An 18,563-nucleotide genomic window follows, 5' to 3' on the forward strand; every position below is an offset into this window, starting at 1 on the left:
ATAAGGTGATTTTGGCCAATGAGATTGTTCCAGCTAAGCAAAGCAGGTATTCCCCATTTTCAACAAGAGTGCGGTGAGCTTCAGCAGCAGTTCCCCTAGATATCACCATCGTTGGAAAAAAGCACAAGAGAACAATGAGAATAGGTTTGTAATTATTGTATGCAGGTGCTCAGTTTTACTGTACTGCACTGACAAAAACATTATAATTATGATCCATATCACTTCACTGTAGGTGTAGTGTGTGCACTGTTGAGTGCTGTGTGCTGGACAAGTGTGCAGGGATTCTACGACCACACTGATGAGGTGTACGACCTCACTCAGGCCAACTTTCAGAAGCTGGTCCTGGACAGTCACTTTGTCTGGATTGTAGAATTCTATGCACCTTGGTTAGAGCTCTAAGAATATTTCGTATAAAATTCAGATTGTATATACATCAGCTAATTTCGATACTTTCTTGCTCTTATAGGTGTGGCCATTGCCAGAGTTTGGCTCCGGAGTTCAAGAAGGCCTCAAATGCCTTAAAGGTGAGGATATCGAAAGTAGTCACACGTTATGTATTGTTTATCCTATGCTTGCCTACATGAGTGGCCTCATTTAGTACTGATAATGACAACGATACACCCTCTCACCCATAGGGCATAGTGCGATTGGGAGCAGTGAACGCCGATGAACACAAGCAGCTGGGAGGGCAATACGGGGTGAAAGGGTTCCCGACCATCAAAATATTCGGCTCCAATAAAAAGTCCCCAAGTGACTACAATGGTAGGCTATGTTACATATCTGAGTTCCATGAGGCAAAATAATTATTATTCACACCCTGTTAATTTAATGGTGTTGTAACTGAATGTGGCTGTGTCAGTTTATACACTCTGTATTAGGTTTGTTTCAATGTTTTGTGTACACTTCTGCAGGTGCACGATCAGCTGAAGGTTTTGTGAGCGAGGGTCTCTCTGCGGCCAGAGTAATGGCCAATGATAGACTGGGTGGCAAGAAGAGTGGTGGATCCAGTGGAGGTGGTGGAGGATCTGGGGGGAATGAAGTGGTTGAGCTCACTGACAACAATTTTGAGTCGACAGTTCTCAGCAGTGATGACATCTGGCTGGTCGAGTTTTATGCACCGTGGTAGGTTTATGTTGCTAAGGGCCGTTATATTTGTTGACACAATATAGCAGAATAGCTGTGCTTAAGGCCCTGCTTAGTAAGTTTCATGGACAAGATACTAATCAATATTATGTCAGTGTTACTGGCAAGAGCTCTTGTGTGTCTACACCGCTTGTTTTTGGTCCAGTGTTAATGTCCACATCTACAGGAGGTACTGACAATTTTAATATTCTCTCAGGTGTGGCCACTGCAAGAGCTTAATGTCCACATTACACTCGATTGTCACACTATATATTGAAAATATTATTGTAAGCTGTACGTCTACAGGTACTGACAATTTTAATATTCACTTAGGTGTGGCCACTGCAAGAGCTTAGCTCCTCATTGGAAGTCAGCGGCTTCAGAGCTCAGGGGCAAAGCCAAGCTTGGTGCTATTGATGCTACCGTCCACAAAGTCCTAGCGAGCAGATATGGTATTCAAGGTTTCCCTACAATAAAGTACTTCCCTGCTGGGAAGAAAGACTCTAGTGGAGAAAACTACGATGGTGGTCGTACCTCCGATGATATTGTACGCTGGGTCATGGACAGGTGGACAGTTAACCTACCACCACCAGATGTTTATCAGGTACGTGGAATATAATTATATCAAAAGTGTAAGCCAATGAGCCTTACAGCGTGTATATTTATAGTGTACATGAGAGTGTTAAGCTTTTATCCTGATTTGAATGTACATGTAGCGTACCACCACCCACTCACTCGCACCCACACCTACAGCTCACAAGTCAGGAGGTACTGGACACCTGTGCAGAAAAGCAGATCTGTTTCATCTCCTTCCTCCCACATATTTTGGACAGTATGGCAGCTGGCAGAAACGATTATCTTGATATGCTGAAATCATTTGCTGAGAAATACAAGCAAAGATCATTTGGGTGAGAATTGAAATGCACTACGCAAAGATCTGACAGCACAGGCCTATTATGTTGAGTATAATTATGTCATCATGTCCACTATGCTATTTATTTTGCTAACACGCACTTGGTTTTCTACACACATGTACTTAATCAGGGGCGGATCTAGCAGGTAGCAGAGGGTACTCAAGCACCCCCCTGACCTTGGACAAATAATTATCTGTGGCAGTCACTCTCAGACTTGGTACTAGCTAGCTGAGTAGCTGTAGACCTATTACAGTAGTGTCTTTTAAAAGCTATGATAAAAGCTTGCAGACTAGACTCGACAAGTAAATACAGAGTGCAAGGAACCTCTGCAATGCAAACCACACCTAATAAAAAAAATTATTAATGTCACATTAATACCGCACCCACAGGAAATGATGTCAAAAGAGGGTGTAACCCTAAATTTTCGGTAACGCACGGGGATGCTCCTTGCCTCTTGCTCAGCGCCTACCTACCACTTTTTCTAGATCCGCCACTGTTAAATGGCATCAATATAGCTATCACAAAATTAATTATACATTCTCTCAATCAGATGGGTGTGGCTGGAAGGTGGATCGAACCCTGACTTTGAACAGGCTCTTGAGGTGGGTGGGTTTGGATACCCAGCAATGGTGGGCTACAATTCTCGGAGAAATATCTACATTGTCCTGAGGGCTTCCTTTAGCGAGTCAGGACTCAACGAATTTTTGGGTGACATAGTGAGACAGAAAGGTCGTACTCAGTCCATTAAAGGAGATGGGCTTCCGGCAATTGAGGAGGTGGAGCTATGGGACGGCAAGGATGGGGAGGTGAGGTGTCCCTCTGTCTTGTAAAATGCATTGTATATATAGGCGAAGTAAACATCATGCAGTTCTCTTGAAAGTATAAGTTATAGTTATTGACTGGTTGACTAGTAATTATGGCGTATAACCAACCAATGCCAAGGGCGTAGCCCGAGGCTGAGGTTGGTTATAAACCATAATTACTAGGCAACCAGTCAACAACTGATTTATTTACTGCAAAAACAGCAAAACAGTCATTTGAACATCAATGGAGACAGTCAAACTTGCTCTCACAGCCACTTGTGCCTCAGAATATGCAGTTAGAACAGTTACAGCTGTCAAGTATGAGAGCTAGCTAGCTAGCTAGCTAGCTACTTCTCCAAACAGCTAGGTTCTACTGGAAAAGCTAGCTATAAACTTTGACCAGACCCGCCCACCACCAATATTCAGCAGCTGCCGTTTTCAATTTGTATTGCACAAGTCTACCAACACTGCTCTACCTCTGAGCCACAGCTTGACTAGAAACACAGAGCAAGGATTGAACTGCAGTGTTTCAAGCCTCATGAACATGTAATAAGTAGCTTAGACTGTAGTTGGGCGCCGCCGCCCTCCTTCCGGGCACCGGTAGAGGGCGGTGGCGCCCGACTACTTAGACTGCTAGCTAGCTCAGGTCAATAGCTATGACAATTACAATAGCACAAAACATAGTCTACATTGTGTATTGCTATTTTACTGTGTACAATTGTCAAGATGATTCAAAAGTTGAATAGTGCTTGTAGGAAGTAAAAATAATTATGAGCCATATTCCATACTTCCCTGGGGGAAGTAAAATATGGCTCATATTCACTGGAAATCACCTAGGATACAGACTGAATCAGTAAATAATAATGCATATACAAATAAGCGGCACTGAGGCATAAGTAAGCCTGCAAAGACCTCATTGAATGTATAGACTCAACAAATCAGGTCTTGCAGGCTTACTTATACCTCAGTGCACAAGTGCAAGCGAGGTACATGTATACAGTAGTGTGTTTGTGTGTGTGGACTGCTACAGCTGCTCAAGGATCAATGAAGTGCAAGTAAGAGTTTCTATAGGCTTCTAGTCATGTAATGCTTGGTTCTCGAGTTATGCCTACTTAGAATGCTATTGCATCCTTTTCAGAAGAGTGCGTAGAAAAACCTGCCCATGGAGTGTTGCTACTCTACTTAGTAGTTAGCTCTGCACTAGAACACTAGCTATTGGCAGCTGCAAGAGTGAAAAGAGCGCTGCAAGGCTCTGTTGATGCAGCCATTAGACTTGGACTTTTGGCATAGATTCTTTTTAACAACTATCATAGTCGATCATTATCCACTCTTTGAGTTTCTCTGTGGATTTCTGCTTGCGCAGCAAAATTCAAAAATGTTCCTCATTATATAATGTGTGTATAAAAGCTATTGCTAATATAGTAGCTTTATGTTATGTAACTTTGACACCTCCAGCACCTGCAGTGCTTTCATTTACTTGTATATAATTATAATCGCCTCATAATGATATTTTTGGGGGTGATTATAATTTTATGTACATGTATTACTTTATATCCTGTTCTCTTTCATGTTGCAGTTACCAGTTGAGGATGACTATGATTTGGATGATTTTGATATGGATGACGAACCAGGCAAAGACGAACTTTAAACTCTTGCATGTATAATTATTTATAATACTCAACTTTATAGGGATCAAATTTTAGGCATGCATTCAGAAGCATTTGCGACTTTGTACGAACTATATTATTGTATAGTACCTTAAATACATTTAAATTTTAACAATGTGGTGCTGAATATATTATTATTATACATAATATATAAATATCCAGATGCATTCAATATTATTGTGCGCTAAAAAAGGAATTTGAAGCAAAACATAAACGTAATTATACACTCAGTCTATACGTGATGGAAGTCCTTGCTTCCTGCTGTCAGAATGAGCTGCTGTCACATTACCGAGATGAGACACCCCCACTCCCTGTACAGCTGCATAACCGGAATTCTGACAATGAATAAGATGACCTCTGTTGGCCAGGAACTCTGTTATCCCCGTAGGAAAACCACCTACAAGATCAGATATAATTATGGGTTACGTGAGAGGTTTTTTAGTCCAAATTAAGGGAATTCCCCCAGAAGAACGCTGACCACGGCTAGGAGACCTGGATGGAGGTATCGTAAAGCAATTTTGTTGCTGTAAATTTTAAATTATTTGGTCCTAGAATTTAGTGACCCCCCCCCTCCCCCAAGTAACACATAGAAACGTATACAAAGATTAATCTACTGTGAAGTGACAGTCAGGCTAATAATTATAGCAGCAGCTCATACACTTGACAATGGCCTTCGAAATCCAGTTTGTCTGCAATCTGTTTTTTTAATGTGTCTGAGCTGCTGATATTAGTCTGACAGTCGCTCTGCACAGTATATCTATAGTTTATAGCTTAGTATACTCTCTCTTTCTATACGTGATATTTGAGGAGTCACTGAATGCTCAGACACCGGATTGAAACTACAAATGTAAAGTAACCTCTCAGGAACGGCTACTTTTCTACTCCGTACAACGAGTAGCTTTCTTAGTCCCACCTTTAGCAAGTGAAAATAACCTCCCAGAACAGACAGAAACTGAGATAGCATTATTATTTTATCACAATCGTGAAACCTAGCTGTAGCTCGTCCCTACAGCCTTTTCAAAGCTTGTATATGAGCTAAAGAAGCAGTTAGCAAAGCTAAGATTCGTTTGTAGCCATGTGTGGTTGGCAATTGAAACCGTCAATGAAGACCACCTCTACCCAATGGTGTTCGTTTTATGGAGGTGGTTCCACTGTATATACCAAGTTTGTATTCTAACTATCGTACAGTTCAGTACGGTGATCTAGAACCTATTACATATTTAAGTTTGGATGATGCTCTACAAATAATATCTACAATACGAGAAGAAAAAAGTCCACCATATATGTACGAAAATTACCAACTATACAGTAACTATGAAATGACCTCAATTAAAAGAGGCGGGTGAATTGGTGGGAAAATATCCTTTTTGGCTTCCTTTATTGACACAATAACTAGAGCACTGAAGTGCTAACCCTCGGCTGTAAATGCAGAGTTGAAACATTGAAGGTTGGCTAAGTAGCAACAAAGATAGAAGAGGGAAGAGGGATTGGAAACAGAAGTAACCTTGAGTAACATCCGCTTTACCCCCGGTTTAATCGAGGCTGTGTCAAACAAGCCAAAGCTGTAGATGGGCGTGGTCCGGCTAGCCAAGCTGATGGCCTATTTCCACACACAGTGCATGATAACCACAAGCAAATATGCTCAGCCTGTGCAACTCACTTACATTTAAAAGTCTATACCTATTTTAGCAGTTAATTATAACCAGCACGCTTACATACTGGAATGTCCCTTTTTACTGGGTGTGGTCAGTCATTAGCAAGAACTACACATGGCTCACAGACTGGGATGTTATAGATGACGTCTCGAGGAAAATCAACTTTCTTATTTTGAGTGAGTTACCCGGCAAAATAGCCTCGTTTATATCGTTTATAGGGCGTAACGCGGATAGTTTTCGAGGTTTTACTGCAGATTCATTGTAAAATCATCACGTGCACTGCTTCCGTTACCAGTCCCTCTTCCTCTTCTATCTATGGTAGCAAGTAACATAAACACTCCATTTTTCCTGGTACCGGATCACTTCAGCTGTAAATTCGTACCTCGAATAAAGACCACGTGTATAAACTAGCAGCCAACGTGCAAGTTAGCTTTTGCTCGCTTTTACTCGACAACGAAGCTTTAACATCAATCCCATTGTGAACTGTATACTACTCAGCCTCATGTCTCATAAATCTGTCACTAATAACTTGTGAGAAGGCATCCATGCTGTAAACGCAAGCGCCATGGTATCCAGGTGAGTAGACTCATATATCACAAACAAACGACAAACAATTCAACAGACTACTATACCCGTGGCCGTTCACGCGCCTCGGGTAATTATACTGTACATACACGCCACTCACTTTCAGGGCACACTTCATTAGGTACAAGCTGATGGTGGATCCGCCTCGCTTCAATAGCTTCACTTAGTGACTCGGGCAAAGAGAGATACCGCAAAGCAGCTAGCAGAAAATTACATAATAAACATAGCCATTTGATCTAAATTCGTACGTAGTCCTAACTCATCATGCACTCACTCACATTGTACTACAGCAGTGGGTATTATGCTCCCTCCCGATGCTCCAATAATAAGTCGAGGAAATGACTGCCTGGTCCCTTCAGAGCTCTCCTATAATTATGTAAGGTTCCTTTTAAGAATTATATTATGCTTCCCTAAGCTGACATTAGATAATACCGTAGAGCAAGTAATTTTTGGTGGGTAAAAAAATTCATTTGCTGATTTATATGACTTCATCGTGCACTGTAGTTTTGGTAAACCACGCATAAAAGTTTTTGCTACGAAATTTTGTCGACGTCAGTTTGCCCACAAAAATAAAGGAACTTTTTACCCAACAAAAATTACCCACTATAGGGTAACCAACTGTACTGTACTTCACCTAGCCAGGTATTAACGAAACGTACCGTGACAAAAATGGTAGGGCAGGTAGAGGAGAGTGGTCTCTTCCCAGGTCGGATGAAGTTGGCAGGGGAGGGTTTAAATCCGTACTCATTGGTGATATTGGGAGAGGAGAAGTCATCCATCTCATTATTCAGCACTATACCAGTGTCTGTTACGACTCCTGATCCGAAATATCCATTCACAGACCTAGTGTACGTGTAACATCATGGTACTCAGATAATATAATAATCATGCACACATCATAAATATTGAGCCTTAATTAGGTGTGAAAGGGGTCAAAAATGAGGACACAAGTACTTAGTGACAAGTGCCATGTGTGCCCGACTTACGTAACTAACTAACATCAACCCCAAGCGGATACAGCATAATGTACTCACGAGGTGACAGCAACAGCTTGGCCATCTGACGCTAAAACATTGAGGTGGGTGGTGCCTGAGTCCTGCAGGCCTGAGTACTGGGCATGGTAATGAGACACATTGAAGGTGTGCTCATCAGAGATGCTCGACATCACTTGAGTACCATACTCCTCCCTAGGTGCAAACAGATGTAACCACAGCTAAACACAACTACCTTATATCGGGTTTTGAATGCGATGTTAATGGAATGCGAATGACTCTGTACAAGCCTTATTGCGTTTCTAACTATAGTGCATGCAAAACATGGGACATTGCATGCGCATGCTCACTCTGTGTGTTTTCGATTGTGATTTCTGATTTCTGCAAAAATTGTAATTTGCAATCGAAAGAACCTTGCATTTGAAACCCGATATACGATATAAAGCACTTCAATACTAGGAATGAATGGAGCCTACATGATTGTACACTGCACGCTATGAACTAAAGGACTTACGTGGTCATGTTATACTGAAGACTGAGTATCTCCGCTGCATTGTCGGAGCAACTAGAGCAACTGGGATCTCCCAGACGTGTCCTCAGGGCAAACCCATACTTAAATACTTCCACTAGTCTGTGATATGTGAGGTTGAGTTGAGACAGCTCTTCATTCAAGCTTGACGCACTGATGTTGTAGGCACCCATTACATTCATTATAAAGAGGAGAAGTGGTCCACCAGCAGGAGACGGGGGAGCATATACAGTATGGCCTGTGAATATTGTGTGTGTGTGTGTGTGTGTGTGTGTGTGTGTGTGTGTGTGTGTGTGCATGAGTGTAAAAATGGTTGTCTATGACAGTGTAGGGCAATTATCGCATATCGTTATGTCTAAAAAAAAAAAAACAACCTGTGAGAGAGAATAATAAAAACACTCAAAACTCTACGTGGGTTGAGTGTGTGAATGAGCAGCTAACCTTTGTAGTGAGTGTGCAGCGGCTCCTGTAACAGTGCATCGTAGTTGGCCAGGTCGTCCATCGTCAGTATGCCCCCAACCTCACTGTTGTTCACAGCTCTCACTATGCTCTCTGCAATGGACTCTTTATAGAACACATCTGCTCCTTTATTGGCAATGATTTCCAAGGTTGTTGCTAGAATTGGCCGAACAATCCAATCACCTGCCTGAGAGCAAAGATTAATAATTTTTATGACTATAAAAGGTAGGAAGTCGTTACTTTCTTTGGTGTTCCATCCCCATTTGAGTAGGTGCTCCTAAGAATTGGATTCTTTGACACCGACGTATTCCATTTGTCGAAAACGGCCCTTTCTACGCGTACATTGATAACAACAAGTACACATAATAGTTTTATTCACTTGATACCTGAATGATAAGTCATATTGAATCCCTCTCTACACAGGTTGATTACAGGTGTGAACAGTTCTTTCCATGAAAGCCTATTGAAGAGAAATGTGCGCTTGTTTCAATCCAATCTAGACTACATGTACGTGTACAGAACAAAGAGACTGCACCTTCCAAACAGTGTGTGAGCTAGTTCCATTCCTTTCAGCTCTCCTGGTACAGCTACTGCTAGACCACCCTAATGAATGACCTCATGAAATGACAAGCTGTACATGAAGTTCATGCACACACACATACACATACATAGTAAAGCTACATAAGACGCCATGCTTACATTCCTCGAAAGACTGCTGTTTGAATGGAACATGTATTCTGTGGCTTTACTGGGAGCTTTTTCCCTGAAGTTGATAGTATAGACTGAGCCATTGCTGTGTCGTATTGTCATGAACCCACCACCACCCAGACCAGAAGACTCTGGCTGTACTGCACCTATAGTGACACCCAGATAGAGACTAGAAACTACAGCAAATATTGAGCACAGAAAATGCAGTAAAGTGTTTGAATTGTCGTAAACTATTTCGATTAAGTATATCACGTATTATGGAAATGCATGTGTACAACAAATCAATGAGAGCTGACCTAGACATAGGAGGGCTGTGATAGCGGCATCTACAGCTGAGCCGTTTCGTTTCAAGATCTCAGCTGACAACTCCGAGCACACAGGTGCGTCAGCAGCTACAGCAGCTAACATGGTAAGAAAGCAACAATCAATAATTATTAACATTCACAGTCTTAAACTTGGCACTAGAACTTGATATACCTTCAAACTGGTTATCTTGTGGTCCTGAAGTAGGTGATTCATCTGAAGGCTCACTAACAACCCGTGAAATCACCACAGATATAAGCACCACTGCTGTGAAAACTAGTAACGTAATGATTACCGCTCTCCAGGAGTTTATCTTGCATCTGCATTTCTTACAAATTTGACTTTGCGTGAAGCGGTTTTTGGTTGCAGCAAGATCATATTTATACCTGTAGGGCTTGTTCCAAAACTTCCACTTAGGCACAAATACTGGATCTTGTGCATCACTGTCTAGATTCAACTGAACAACACAGTCATCTGGTGTACTTTCATACCCAGGATCAATATCAGTTCCATTTGAGGCCCCATTCTCCTCTCCCATTGGGTCTTCCAGAGTGAGGTCTATCTCTTGTAGCTTGGAAAACCTTGCAGACATCTTTAAGTCTTCACAACAATTTTGAGTCAGTTTCCAAGCTCCTCCTTGTCTTGTCTTGACCCTTCTGACCTTACACATGTGCAAAGCATCCCATAAAAACTTAAATTAAACAGACGTATCCTCCTAACATTTTTTCAGTTTGGGTACGTACTGTAGCTGTACTATTAAAGGGTTGTGCTCTGCTGGTGTACTGCAGAAATGAGCTCTCAAAAGTGTGTCAATCTAATCTTGATTGGGCCACCTGGAGCAGGCAAAGGGACTGTGGTAAGATGTCTCTGTTATTTGTAGTGAGCTAGGTATCCTTACATAATAGAGACAATAAATCTTTTATGAGAATTATTGTTGAATTGCAGGCTCCAAAGCTCAACGAAGATTATGGAGTTACACATCTTTCCACAGGTACGTTTAAATTATTGGAATTGATAATTTAATATAATTATACAACAAACAAATACCCAATGCTGTCTGTTTGATTTCAGGAGATATGTTACGTGCCGTGATTCAATCTGGTCTTCCTCTTGGTCAAAAGATCAAGGAAGTAATTGATTCAGGCAAGCTTGTCAATGATGAATTGATGGGAGAGATGATTTTGGCAGCCATAAGGGATTGCAAAAGAGGATTTTTGCTTGATGGATTTCCTAGGAATGAAAAGCAAGCAGAAATGGTAGGTAAAACTCTTTAGCCTGCCACACAATAGCTTTTTTGCAGGTTAGAAAAAAAAAAAGCGACCCTGCCAGGACTCGAACCTGGAATCCCCTGATTCGTAGTCAGATGCCTTATCCATTGGGCCACAGGGCCCCGCACAATAAAAGTGTTTTAGATTTTGTATTAGTCATTGTAACGTTACTGAGAGAGACAGCTCCTCAGATAAGCTAATGTATGTGTCTTCACCTTTTTTACACTCTATTCTTTAGCTTTGCAACATACTGAGCAAAGAAGGGCTCAAATTGGATACAGTCATTGAGTTATGTGTTCCTGATGAACTGTTGGTGACACGAATATGTGGGAGGTATGACTTGTATGCTCTTCATGAACTATACTGAACATGCATTTTTTTTTAGGTTGCTGCACACATCCAGTGGTAGAACATACCACGAAACATTTTGTCCACCAAAACTGCCCAACAAGGATGATGTAAGAATCAATTCATAAAGCCTTAATCCACTTAGATTTAGGACACCCTGTTTGCAGGTTACTGGTGAAGATCTTTGTCGTCGTTCAGATGACAACGAGCCAGCACTGAAAAAGCGTCTTGAAGTGTTTCACACCCAAACAGCCCCCCTTATTGAATACTACAAGAAGCTCAAACTCCATGCCATGGTTGATGCCTCATGCTCTCCAGAAGAAGTGTACACTCAAGTTAGGGCTATTTTGGACCAAAAATGAACTTTAGGACAATTGAACATTTAGCAGTGAACAAATTTGTATGGTATTAATAGATATTTATCATAATAATAATACAATTAAGATTCATGTCTATAGTCATTGTACTCCTTCTGTCGATCTCTGGGGCCTCTTCCACGGCCTCTAGTAGATCTGCTTGAATATCTCTCTTCCTGTCCTTCATCCTTCCCACCTTTGTAGCGTTGAGAGCGGCCTTGGTGTGTGCTCTGTTCACCTCCATCTTCTTTGTGTTTTCCTGAATCATCCCGACTTCGAGGTGTGTATATTCCTCGGTCTGGACGGTCTCTATTTTTAGTGCGACCTTCTCCTTTGCTGTGTCTGTCACTGCTGGTGTTACTTTTAGTTTCATATTTGGGATCTCGTGCAGGAGTCTTGATTTCTGTTGGTTCAATCGTTGGCCATTGAGTAGGCTCATTGTCTTCCTTATCTTTAGTGACTAGCTTGGGTGGTGCTTTGTCTTGTCTACGTTCCTTCCTTCTTGTATCACGACTACTCTCCTCTCTAGTTTTGGATAGTTTTGAATCTTCTCTCGCGCCACGGCCTTTACCGCCTTTACTGGCTTCTCCCTTGTGTTTCTTTTTAGCTTCATTTCTACCTTTCCTTCTCAGCAGCCCCTTTTTATCTAAGTATTCGGTCAGAGGAGTTGACTGAATTGCTTTGCGTTTTGTAGCTTCGAGATTTTGTAGGTAAGCAACAAGATCAAGTGATGGAGTAGGCTCTTCAGTACCTTCATATGCCTCGAGAAATAAAATGAAATCAGCGTCTTCCTCAATCGTACCAATTCGGGTATCAGGTTTCCTTCTACTCTTCTTGGGTATGTTTTGAAATGGTGCGTATTCTACAGTCATGCGATATTTTGTTCCTTTTCCAGATTCTAGGACTAGTCCGTCATATTGGTCTCGAAATGGTAGTATTTCTGCTTCGTTGTTGAATGCAATGTATGCTCTAGAACAGCCATGAGCACCGAGGGTAGAATCACCAGGAGCAAAGTAAAAGTAAGAGTTTGATGGGAGAGGGTTTACAGTTTCTAGAAAGTTTTCTGCGGAGAAGTCAGGGGGTAGTCTTCTAATCACAACCTTTGTTTGATGCAGCTCCTTCTCTACTCGTTTGGAGATTCTTGTATTTGTTTCAGTAGACATTGTGGATCAGTGGATTGGGGGAAATCCCTGAACTGCATCACATGATAAAGCACATGGAGTTAGCTTGTGGCTTTTGCTGAGTGCTGTGTGAGTGAAGTAAGACCTTTTCTTCTCCTGAATGTGTAAAGAGATGGAGCAAAGTAGAGTATTGATAGGTTGGTTAAAGTCATTGATGCATGTATTTTTGCATTACCATCATCTACAAGACTAATCATGGTTGGCTCTAATAAGAGTTACACATTTTATGTTGCCCTGTGCGCAGGATTCTTACTGCTACTGAGTGTGTGCTGGGCTTGTCATGGTGCAGCGTCTTCATTAGAAGACGTTATAACTCAACGTGATAAGACACGGCTTTTGAATCTGTTTAAAGAAGCCGAGCCCTATGAGGATGTAGAAACACCATTCTTCTTAATCAGTGGGCTGCAGGTGATTGGATACGACGAGAACAACAAGCACATGCGCAATAGTGCGTGTACAATGGCTAAAGCAAAGGAGTATACTGAGCTCAGAGACATCTTCTATTCCACCTCAATTGCCGCTATGCTCAAGGGCTGCACAGTAAGTACAATGTAAAAATAAACCTGTTGTGAGTGTGTGTTGATTGTTAGAAGGCGGCTTGATATCATAGGGAGTGCTGGGTGTGGTTTTAGTCCCTTAAATGTCCACGACTTGTATTAATATTATTTTATCTGTAATGTTTTTGTCGTTTTCTCCAGCTGAAGGACTCTCCTAAGAGACAAAAAGTGCTAACAGATACCCTTGGACGGGAAGCCACTGTAGAAGAGCTGTACTATGCCATCACTTCAATGGCTAATCAGAACATGCCAAGTAAGTTGACGGTTGTCTCTTTAATGTTTCATTTTACATAACTCTTCGTCAACACTAAAGTTAAGTGCCTCAAAATTTTTGTGCTCTACGGTAAATGACAAGGACTTAAGCAGGCATCACTAATTTGTGCAAGGATTGCATTTTAAATTTAAAAAATTCCTACACTTTGCGATGGTTGAATTTGACATGCTTGCAAATGGTAATAGTCGTTATAATGACTAATAACTGACCAGTTCTTTAATTATCAACTTGTAGTTGATAACGAGACTGCCCCTGCCGCACTACTGACTGCCTTGGAGAATGAAGACACACCCTTCGGCTATGCCCAGGCCTTCCTTGCTGCCTCAGTTATCTCAGATGCTGATCTCACTGAACTGTCCAATCAAATCGAAGACGTTGTAGCTCAAGCTGACGAATCCCCTAACACGCTTTATGTGAGTAATTCCACAGTAATATTATGCTTCTGAAACTGCTTGCACCCAAGGACCACTCACTACTATCCCTGCAATGCTTCTTGTGTTAGATGTTGATGTTTTTAAGGAGACTTTTTTAGTTAATTTCTTGTTACTTCCTATTTCTTACAGTATGAAGGCGGTATCAAAGTAACATCTGCTGTCATTCGTGGCATCTTTGCTCTCTCTGCTCGTGTTGGTGAGAAGCCAGATCTCACCGAGGTAAGTTGATTACAAGCAGTAAAGGGTTTAGCTACACTTCAGTAGCTAACTGGTCTTAATAGTATGTTATGAATCTAAGGTTATTCACCATTATAATCATGTACAATGTACATGTATAATTTTGTACAATGTATAATTATGCTGATATGATCCAGCTCGCTGAATCCTACTCCAGGTGCAGGCCACTAAGTTTGGCAACTATCTTGTATCCAGCAAGTTCACGTCCTCCGTTGCCGACGCTGCATCTATGTTGTCTGCTTCCAAGGCTCTGGCCACCAACAATGTATGACCATCTCGTGTACCACTGTTCACATATTTTACACTAATACTCCCTCTTCTTACAACTACAGAGCTTTTGAATTGTTAGAACTTTTGAGGAGGAGAGAATATAATGTATAGCCTACCAACTCTAGTCGACAGCACGAGTACAACTATTACATGTACTTTCTATTTGTACTGTTTGTAGTGACTAATATTATCCACTCATACAGGCTGTGATCCCAGCCGCACTGTTACTGGATGGTGGTAAACCCATCAGCGAGAAGAACAAGAACCTTGATGTCCAACTCACTAACATTCTCAGTGGCCAGTTGGATCAGTTCACCGTCAAAATCAAGAGCATCACTAACCCGACTGGAGAGAAGACCAATATTGACAAACCTATGACTGCTGGAGCTAACAAGTAAGCTTTTCTGTGCTGGGTGGATGGTTATGAGCATGACTATAGCTATTACATGTACATGTAGTTAAAATTCACATGTAGAAAATGCCAGTTTCCAGTTGAAACGTGCTGCTATATATAATAATTGTGCAGTACGTGTTTTACGAATGACCAGTTTGTTATATAGAATTTAACCTTACTGCATGAATGTAATTTGGAATGTAATCGTTTTTGTTTTGTGCTGTCTAGAATCTCCTTTACCTACAACATATTTGGAGCTGTCAACACTCCTGGTGTCCACTCCGTTGTCCTGAGGTGTGTGCGCATGCGTGTACACTTGTGTGTGTGTGTGTGCATGACATGTGTAAACTATGTGGTTAGCTACCCTATGGCATCCAACTTTTCATGGCCTCAACAATTCTTATTCAAGCCCCCTTCTGACACACATACATGTACTGTACCTGCATGTTTGAGAGTTCTAGCTTGTATCGTTTGATGCATACAATTTCGATGCACTTACATGTACCCTGGTATCATTTTCAATTTCCCCAGTACTGAATCCAAAGCTACTTCACCAGCTGTTGTTTTGTCCAACATTGAGGTGAGATAGATAAGATAGAGTTGTGACATGCCTATATGTTGTAAAATTAGCCGTACCACTTCACCCCTACATGATGTACTTGCTGCATTTTATTTTGTATTGATCGTCACTGTTGTGTATTGTACGTCTAGTTGTCAGTGACTGTAAGTTTTGAGGTGACGGTGGGAACGGCACAGCTGGCAGTAATGGACAAAGACCAACGGGTCACCACCAAGTCACTTACGTATGCTACAATAATTTGTACACTAAAATAGAATTCTTATGAAGTGTGCCTTATTTCTGTTTAAGCTCGTGACCGCCAAGCAGCACTTGGCCTTAAATACCGGCCTATTATTTTGGTACACACTATTTCCCTGTGTGTGATCAGTACTGATCAATGCTCGTCTGTCTCATTTGAGCCCCCCCCCCCAGTCTGGAGTACCCCAACACAAGCAAGGACTCTGTGGAGGCCGACCAACACTCCAAGCTAAGGATGACCTTCACACTGCTCAATCAGATCAACTCTGAGCCCGTTGTTGTTCACCAGGTAACTATTAGTACAATGTACACACATTCTGGTACATTCTGGTATTTTCATTTCTCACCGTGTTACTTGCTTAAATTGGCCTTCAATTTTGAAGCTCAATGGTTAGAGTTGTGTGAGTTCACTATAATAGCTACCTCCCCCCCAGGCATTTGTACGCCTGACTTCTGGTCAGCAGGAGATATTCTTTGTAGCCACTCCAGACAATAATAAAGAGTACACTTTTGAGCTGGATGTTGCTGAGTCTGCAAAAGAATTCTCCATGTCATCTGGAACATACACTCTTGTAAGTTACATTGGAGATTTTGTGCAGATCTGATTACAATGTTGATCACATTGTAATATTTTGTGCAGACTCTTATTGTGGGTGATTTTGCCCTCGAGAATCCATTCTCCTGGAATGTGGTAAGATAGTGCTGCAACTGTTCCGGTTATGTTGCTCACAGTGGACCACTTTTCGTATGTAGGGGAGTGTTGGTTTGAAGTTCCCATCTCCACTGGCTACTACAGATGGCCAGCAAACAGCTGAAATTTATAAAGCCAAGCCCGCCATTGAGGTCAGTGTTTGTCGCCTGTACAAATCTCGCATTCAGTAGTGCTTATGTCAAGACCCAAGTACCTCTTGCTTGTATGTATCACACCAAGAGTAGATAAGTTATCAACTCTTGATCTCACACATCTTCTCCTCCCCCCACACTTACAGCACTTGTTCCGATTGCCGGAGAAGCGTCCTCCTCTGGTCGTCTCCTCCACGTTCACCATTCTGGTCCTGGCTCCTCTTGGTGTTCTCTTGATCCTTGTGAGTACTCCGTATAGCTACACATAATTATCTTACATTATTGTGCTATACAACTTCTTGTATTGGTGCGTGACGTACAGTTCGAGAAAAGGTGACGCTTAGATCGAATGACATCAGTTTTATGTTCCCAGCCAAACAACCTCCCCCCCCCCCTCCCCCCTTGTGTCCTTCTAGTAGAGTAGTTCACTCTTTTAAGTTATGGATCTGTCTACACACCAAAATAATTATGTGCGTACTAATAGCATTCGGATGTACATGTATATCATTCCTACAGTGGGCTATACTTGGAGCTAACATCTCGAACATTGGTGCTGGTGGTATCTGGACAATCTTGTTCCACTTGGGGCTTGGGGGTGAGTGTACATGTGCACATGTATGTTCAGTTGATTATAATTGTGTTGCCTATCAGTCTAGTGTATATTTATTTATTATATGGTGCTCCATAGTGAAATTATTTTGTTTCCTTACAGGAATACTTGGCCTATATTATTGTTTTTGGACACAACTGGTAAATTATAATCTTAATTTATGTGTAATGTGATTACTCTGTGTACTGTTAATTTTTAATCTTATTACGAGAGCGATATTATAGTACTTCCAAGTAATAGAATCTTCCCATTTTGACTTGTTGCCATACCAATGCAGAACATGTTCCAGACGCTCAAGTATCTCGTTGCACTGGGTGTATTCACCTTCTTTACAGGGAATAAGATGCTGAGAAACATTGCTAAAGCCAAGCAGTACGTCAAAGCATGTAAACGGTTCATATACGTTGCATGTGTAGTTCTTGTGTTAAGGTTTAATTGACTCGGGGGGGGGGGTCAATTAGGGGAGGCATAGTTACCCCCCCCCCCTTGTTTTAATACTCTAAGTTTCCTCAAAATGTCTGGATGAAACCCTGAATTTATTTTGTGACTATTTTTCCGTTTGCAGGGCATGATTGTTGAAGCCAGTGGTACGGTATATTTTGAAACTCAAATTAGTGGACTATTACTAGGTTTCAATTCATTATACATGTGATATGCTATTCTGAGTATATATTGTGTCTGAAATGCACAAAGAATGTATTATTTCTTAACACGAGTGATCTACATTACGTATATAACAGAATGCGTGATGTGCCATGCATAAATGTAGTACTTAAATAATTTTAATGTGTAAGTAGCGGTATAATTATATACTTTAGTTCAGTTCTTCAATCCTCATCCAGAGGCTTGGGCTTGCCAGTATAATTAGTAATGTACATGTATATATGTACAGTCTTTCTTTCTAATAATTATTACAGTGCCACTAAAAATTTACGAGTGGTGCAAGCTGCGTTGTTAATGCCTCGCAAAAATCTCGAACATTTAATATACACGCTATACGGTATATGTATATAAGAGTGTTTATAAGTGGCATTTCAGGGGCGTAGGCAGGAATTGATCTCGCCGTTGTTTTGCATTCGCTTAAAAACTATTAGAAGAGGTGGAGAGTTCACTGCAAGAACATTGATAATACATGTATAATTATGTTTAGACCATGCTTATATCTTTTATTGATTGCTTATTGTTGTCTATGCATGATCATAAGCTTGCTCAAAAAGTTTATTGCAAGCTCAGCACT

The 18,563-nt window shown here is 41.3% G+C and overlaps 5 protein-coding genes and 1 non-coding gene across 6 annotated transcripts; 3 read left to right on the forward strand and 3 right to left on the reverse strand.

Annotated features, from left to right (window-relative positions):
- Positions 1 to 3: 3 nt before the first annotated feature.
- Positions 4 to 4,621, forward strand: LOC135331915 (protein disulfide-isomerase A6 homolog). Its single transcript, XM_064527204.1, has 9 exons — positions 4 to 144; positions 233 to 386; positions 467 to 524; positions 636 to 762; positions 912 to 1,122; positions 1,456 to 1,726; positions 1,876 to 2,030; positions 2,587 to 2,842; positions 4,416 to 4,621. Exons 1-9 carry the CDS (start codon positions 135 to 137, stop codon positions 4,485 to 4,487), a joined length of 1,314 nt encoding a protein of 437 aa, XP_064383274.1. The 5' UTR covers positions 4 to 134; the 3' UTR covers positions 4,488 to 4,621.
- LOC135331885 (glutathione hydrolase 1 proenzyme-like) lies at positions 4,613 to 10,404 on the reverse strand. Its single transcript, XM_064527166.1, has 13 exons — positions 9,912 to 10,404; positions 9,731 to 9,835; positions 9,426 to 9,580; positions 9,262 to 9,329; positions 9,113 to 9,186; positions 8,967 to 9,058; positions 8,709 to 8,913; positions 8,253 to 8,505; positions 7,781 to 7,933; positions 7,406 to 7,589; positions 7,025 to 7,112; positions 6,847 to 6,945; positions 4,613 to 4,903 (listed from the first exon to the last, which is right to left on the reverse strand). The coding sequence occupies exons 1-13, from the start codon at positions 10,327 to 10,329 to the stop codon at positions 4,734 to 4,736; spliced, it is 2,064 nt and encodes a 687-aa protein (XP_064383236.1). The 5' UTR covers positions 10,330 to 10,404; the 3' UTR covers positions 4,613 to 4,733.
- On the forward strand, positions 10,397 to 11,806 carry LOC135331957 (adenylate kinase 2, mitochondrial-like). The gene is made up of 6 exons (XM_064527272.1): positions 10,397 to 10,593; positions 10,683 to 10,728; positions 10,809 to 10,993; positions 11,244 to 11,338; positions 11,391 to 11,463; positions 11,521 to 11,806. Exons 1-6 carry the CDS (start codon positions 10,528 to 10,530, stop codon positions 11,713 to 11,715), a joined length of 660 nt encoding a protein of 219 aa, XP_064383342.1. The 5' UTR covers positions 10,397 to 10,527; the 3' UTR covers positions 11,716 to 11,806.
- Trnar-acg (transfer RNA arginine (anticodon ACG)) lies at positions 11,055 to 11,127 on the reverse strand. The gene has a single exon. It is a non-coding gene; the product is annotated as a tRNA-Arg (tRNA).
- On the reverse strand, positions 11,699 to 12,872 carry LOC135331929 (regulator of nonsense transcripts 3B-like). The gene has a single exon (XM_064527228.1). It carries the CDS (start codon positions 12,870 to 12,872, stop codon positions 11,793 to 11,795), a length of 1,080 nt encoding a protein of 359 aa, XP_064383298.1. The 3' UTR covers positions 11,699 to 11,792.
- A 17-nt stretch (positions 12,873 to 12,889) lies between these two features.
- Positions 12,890 to 18,036, forward strand: LOC135331892 (dolichyl-diphosphooligosaccharide--protein glycosyltransferase subunit 2-like). The gene is made up of 19 exons (XM_064527174.1): positions 12,890 to 13,027; positions 13,135 to 13,430; positions 13,589 to 13,700; positions 13,956 to 14,134; positions 14,285 to 14,374; positions 14,550 to 14,657; positions 14,866 to 15,056; positions 15,285 to 15,350; positions 15,588 to 15,636; positions 15,768 to 15,859; positions 16,048 to 16,162; positions 16,308 to 16,445; positions 16,514 to 16,564; positions 16,627 to 16,716; positions 16,863 to 16,958; positions 17,233 to 17,311; positions 17,429 to 17,466; positions 17,604 to 17,698; positions 17,892 to 18,036. The coding sequence occupies exons 1-19, from the start codon at positions 12,991 to 12,993 to the stop codon at positions 17,896 to 17,898; spliced, it is 1,929 nt and encodes a 642-aa protein (XP_064383244.1). The 5' UTR covers positions 12,890 to 12,990; the 3' UTR covers positions 17,899 to 18,036.
- Positions 18,037 to 18,563: the final 527 nt, after the last annotated feature.

The sequence above is a fragment of the Halichondria panicea genome, chromosome 2 (assembly GCF_963675165.1).
Source record: "Halichondria panicea chromosome 2, odHalPani1.1, whole genome shotgun sequence".
Classification (NCBI taxonomy): domain Eukaryota; kingdom Metazoa; phylum Porifera; class Demospongiae; order Suberitida; family Halichondriidae; genus Halichondria; species Halichondria panicea.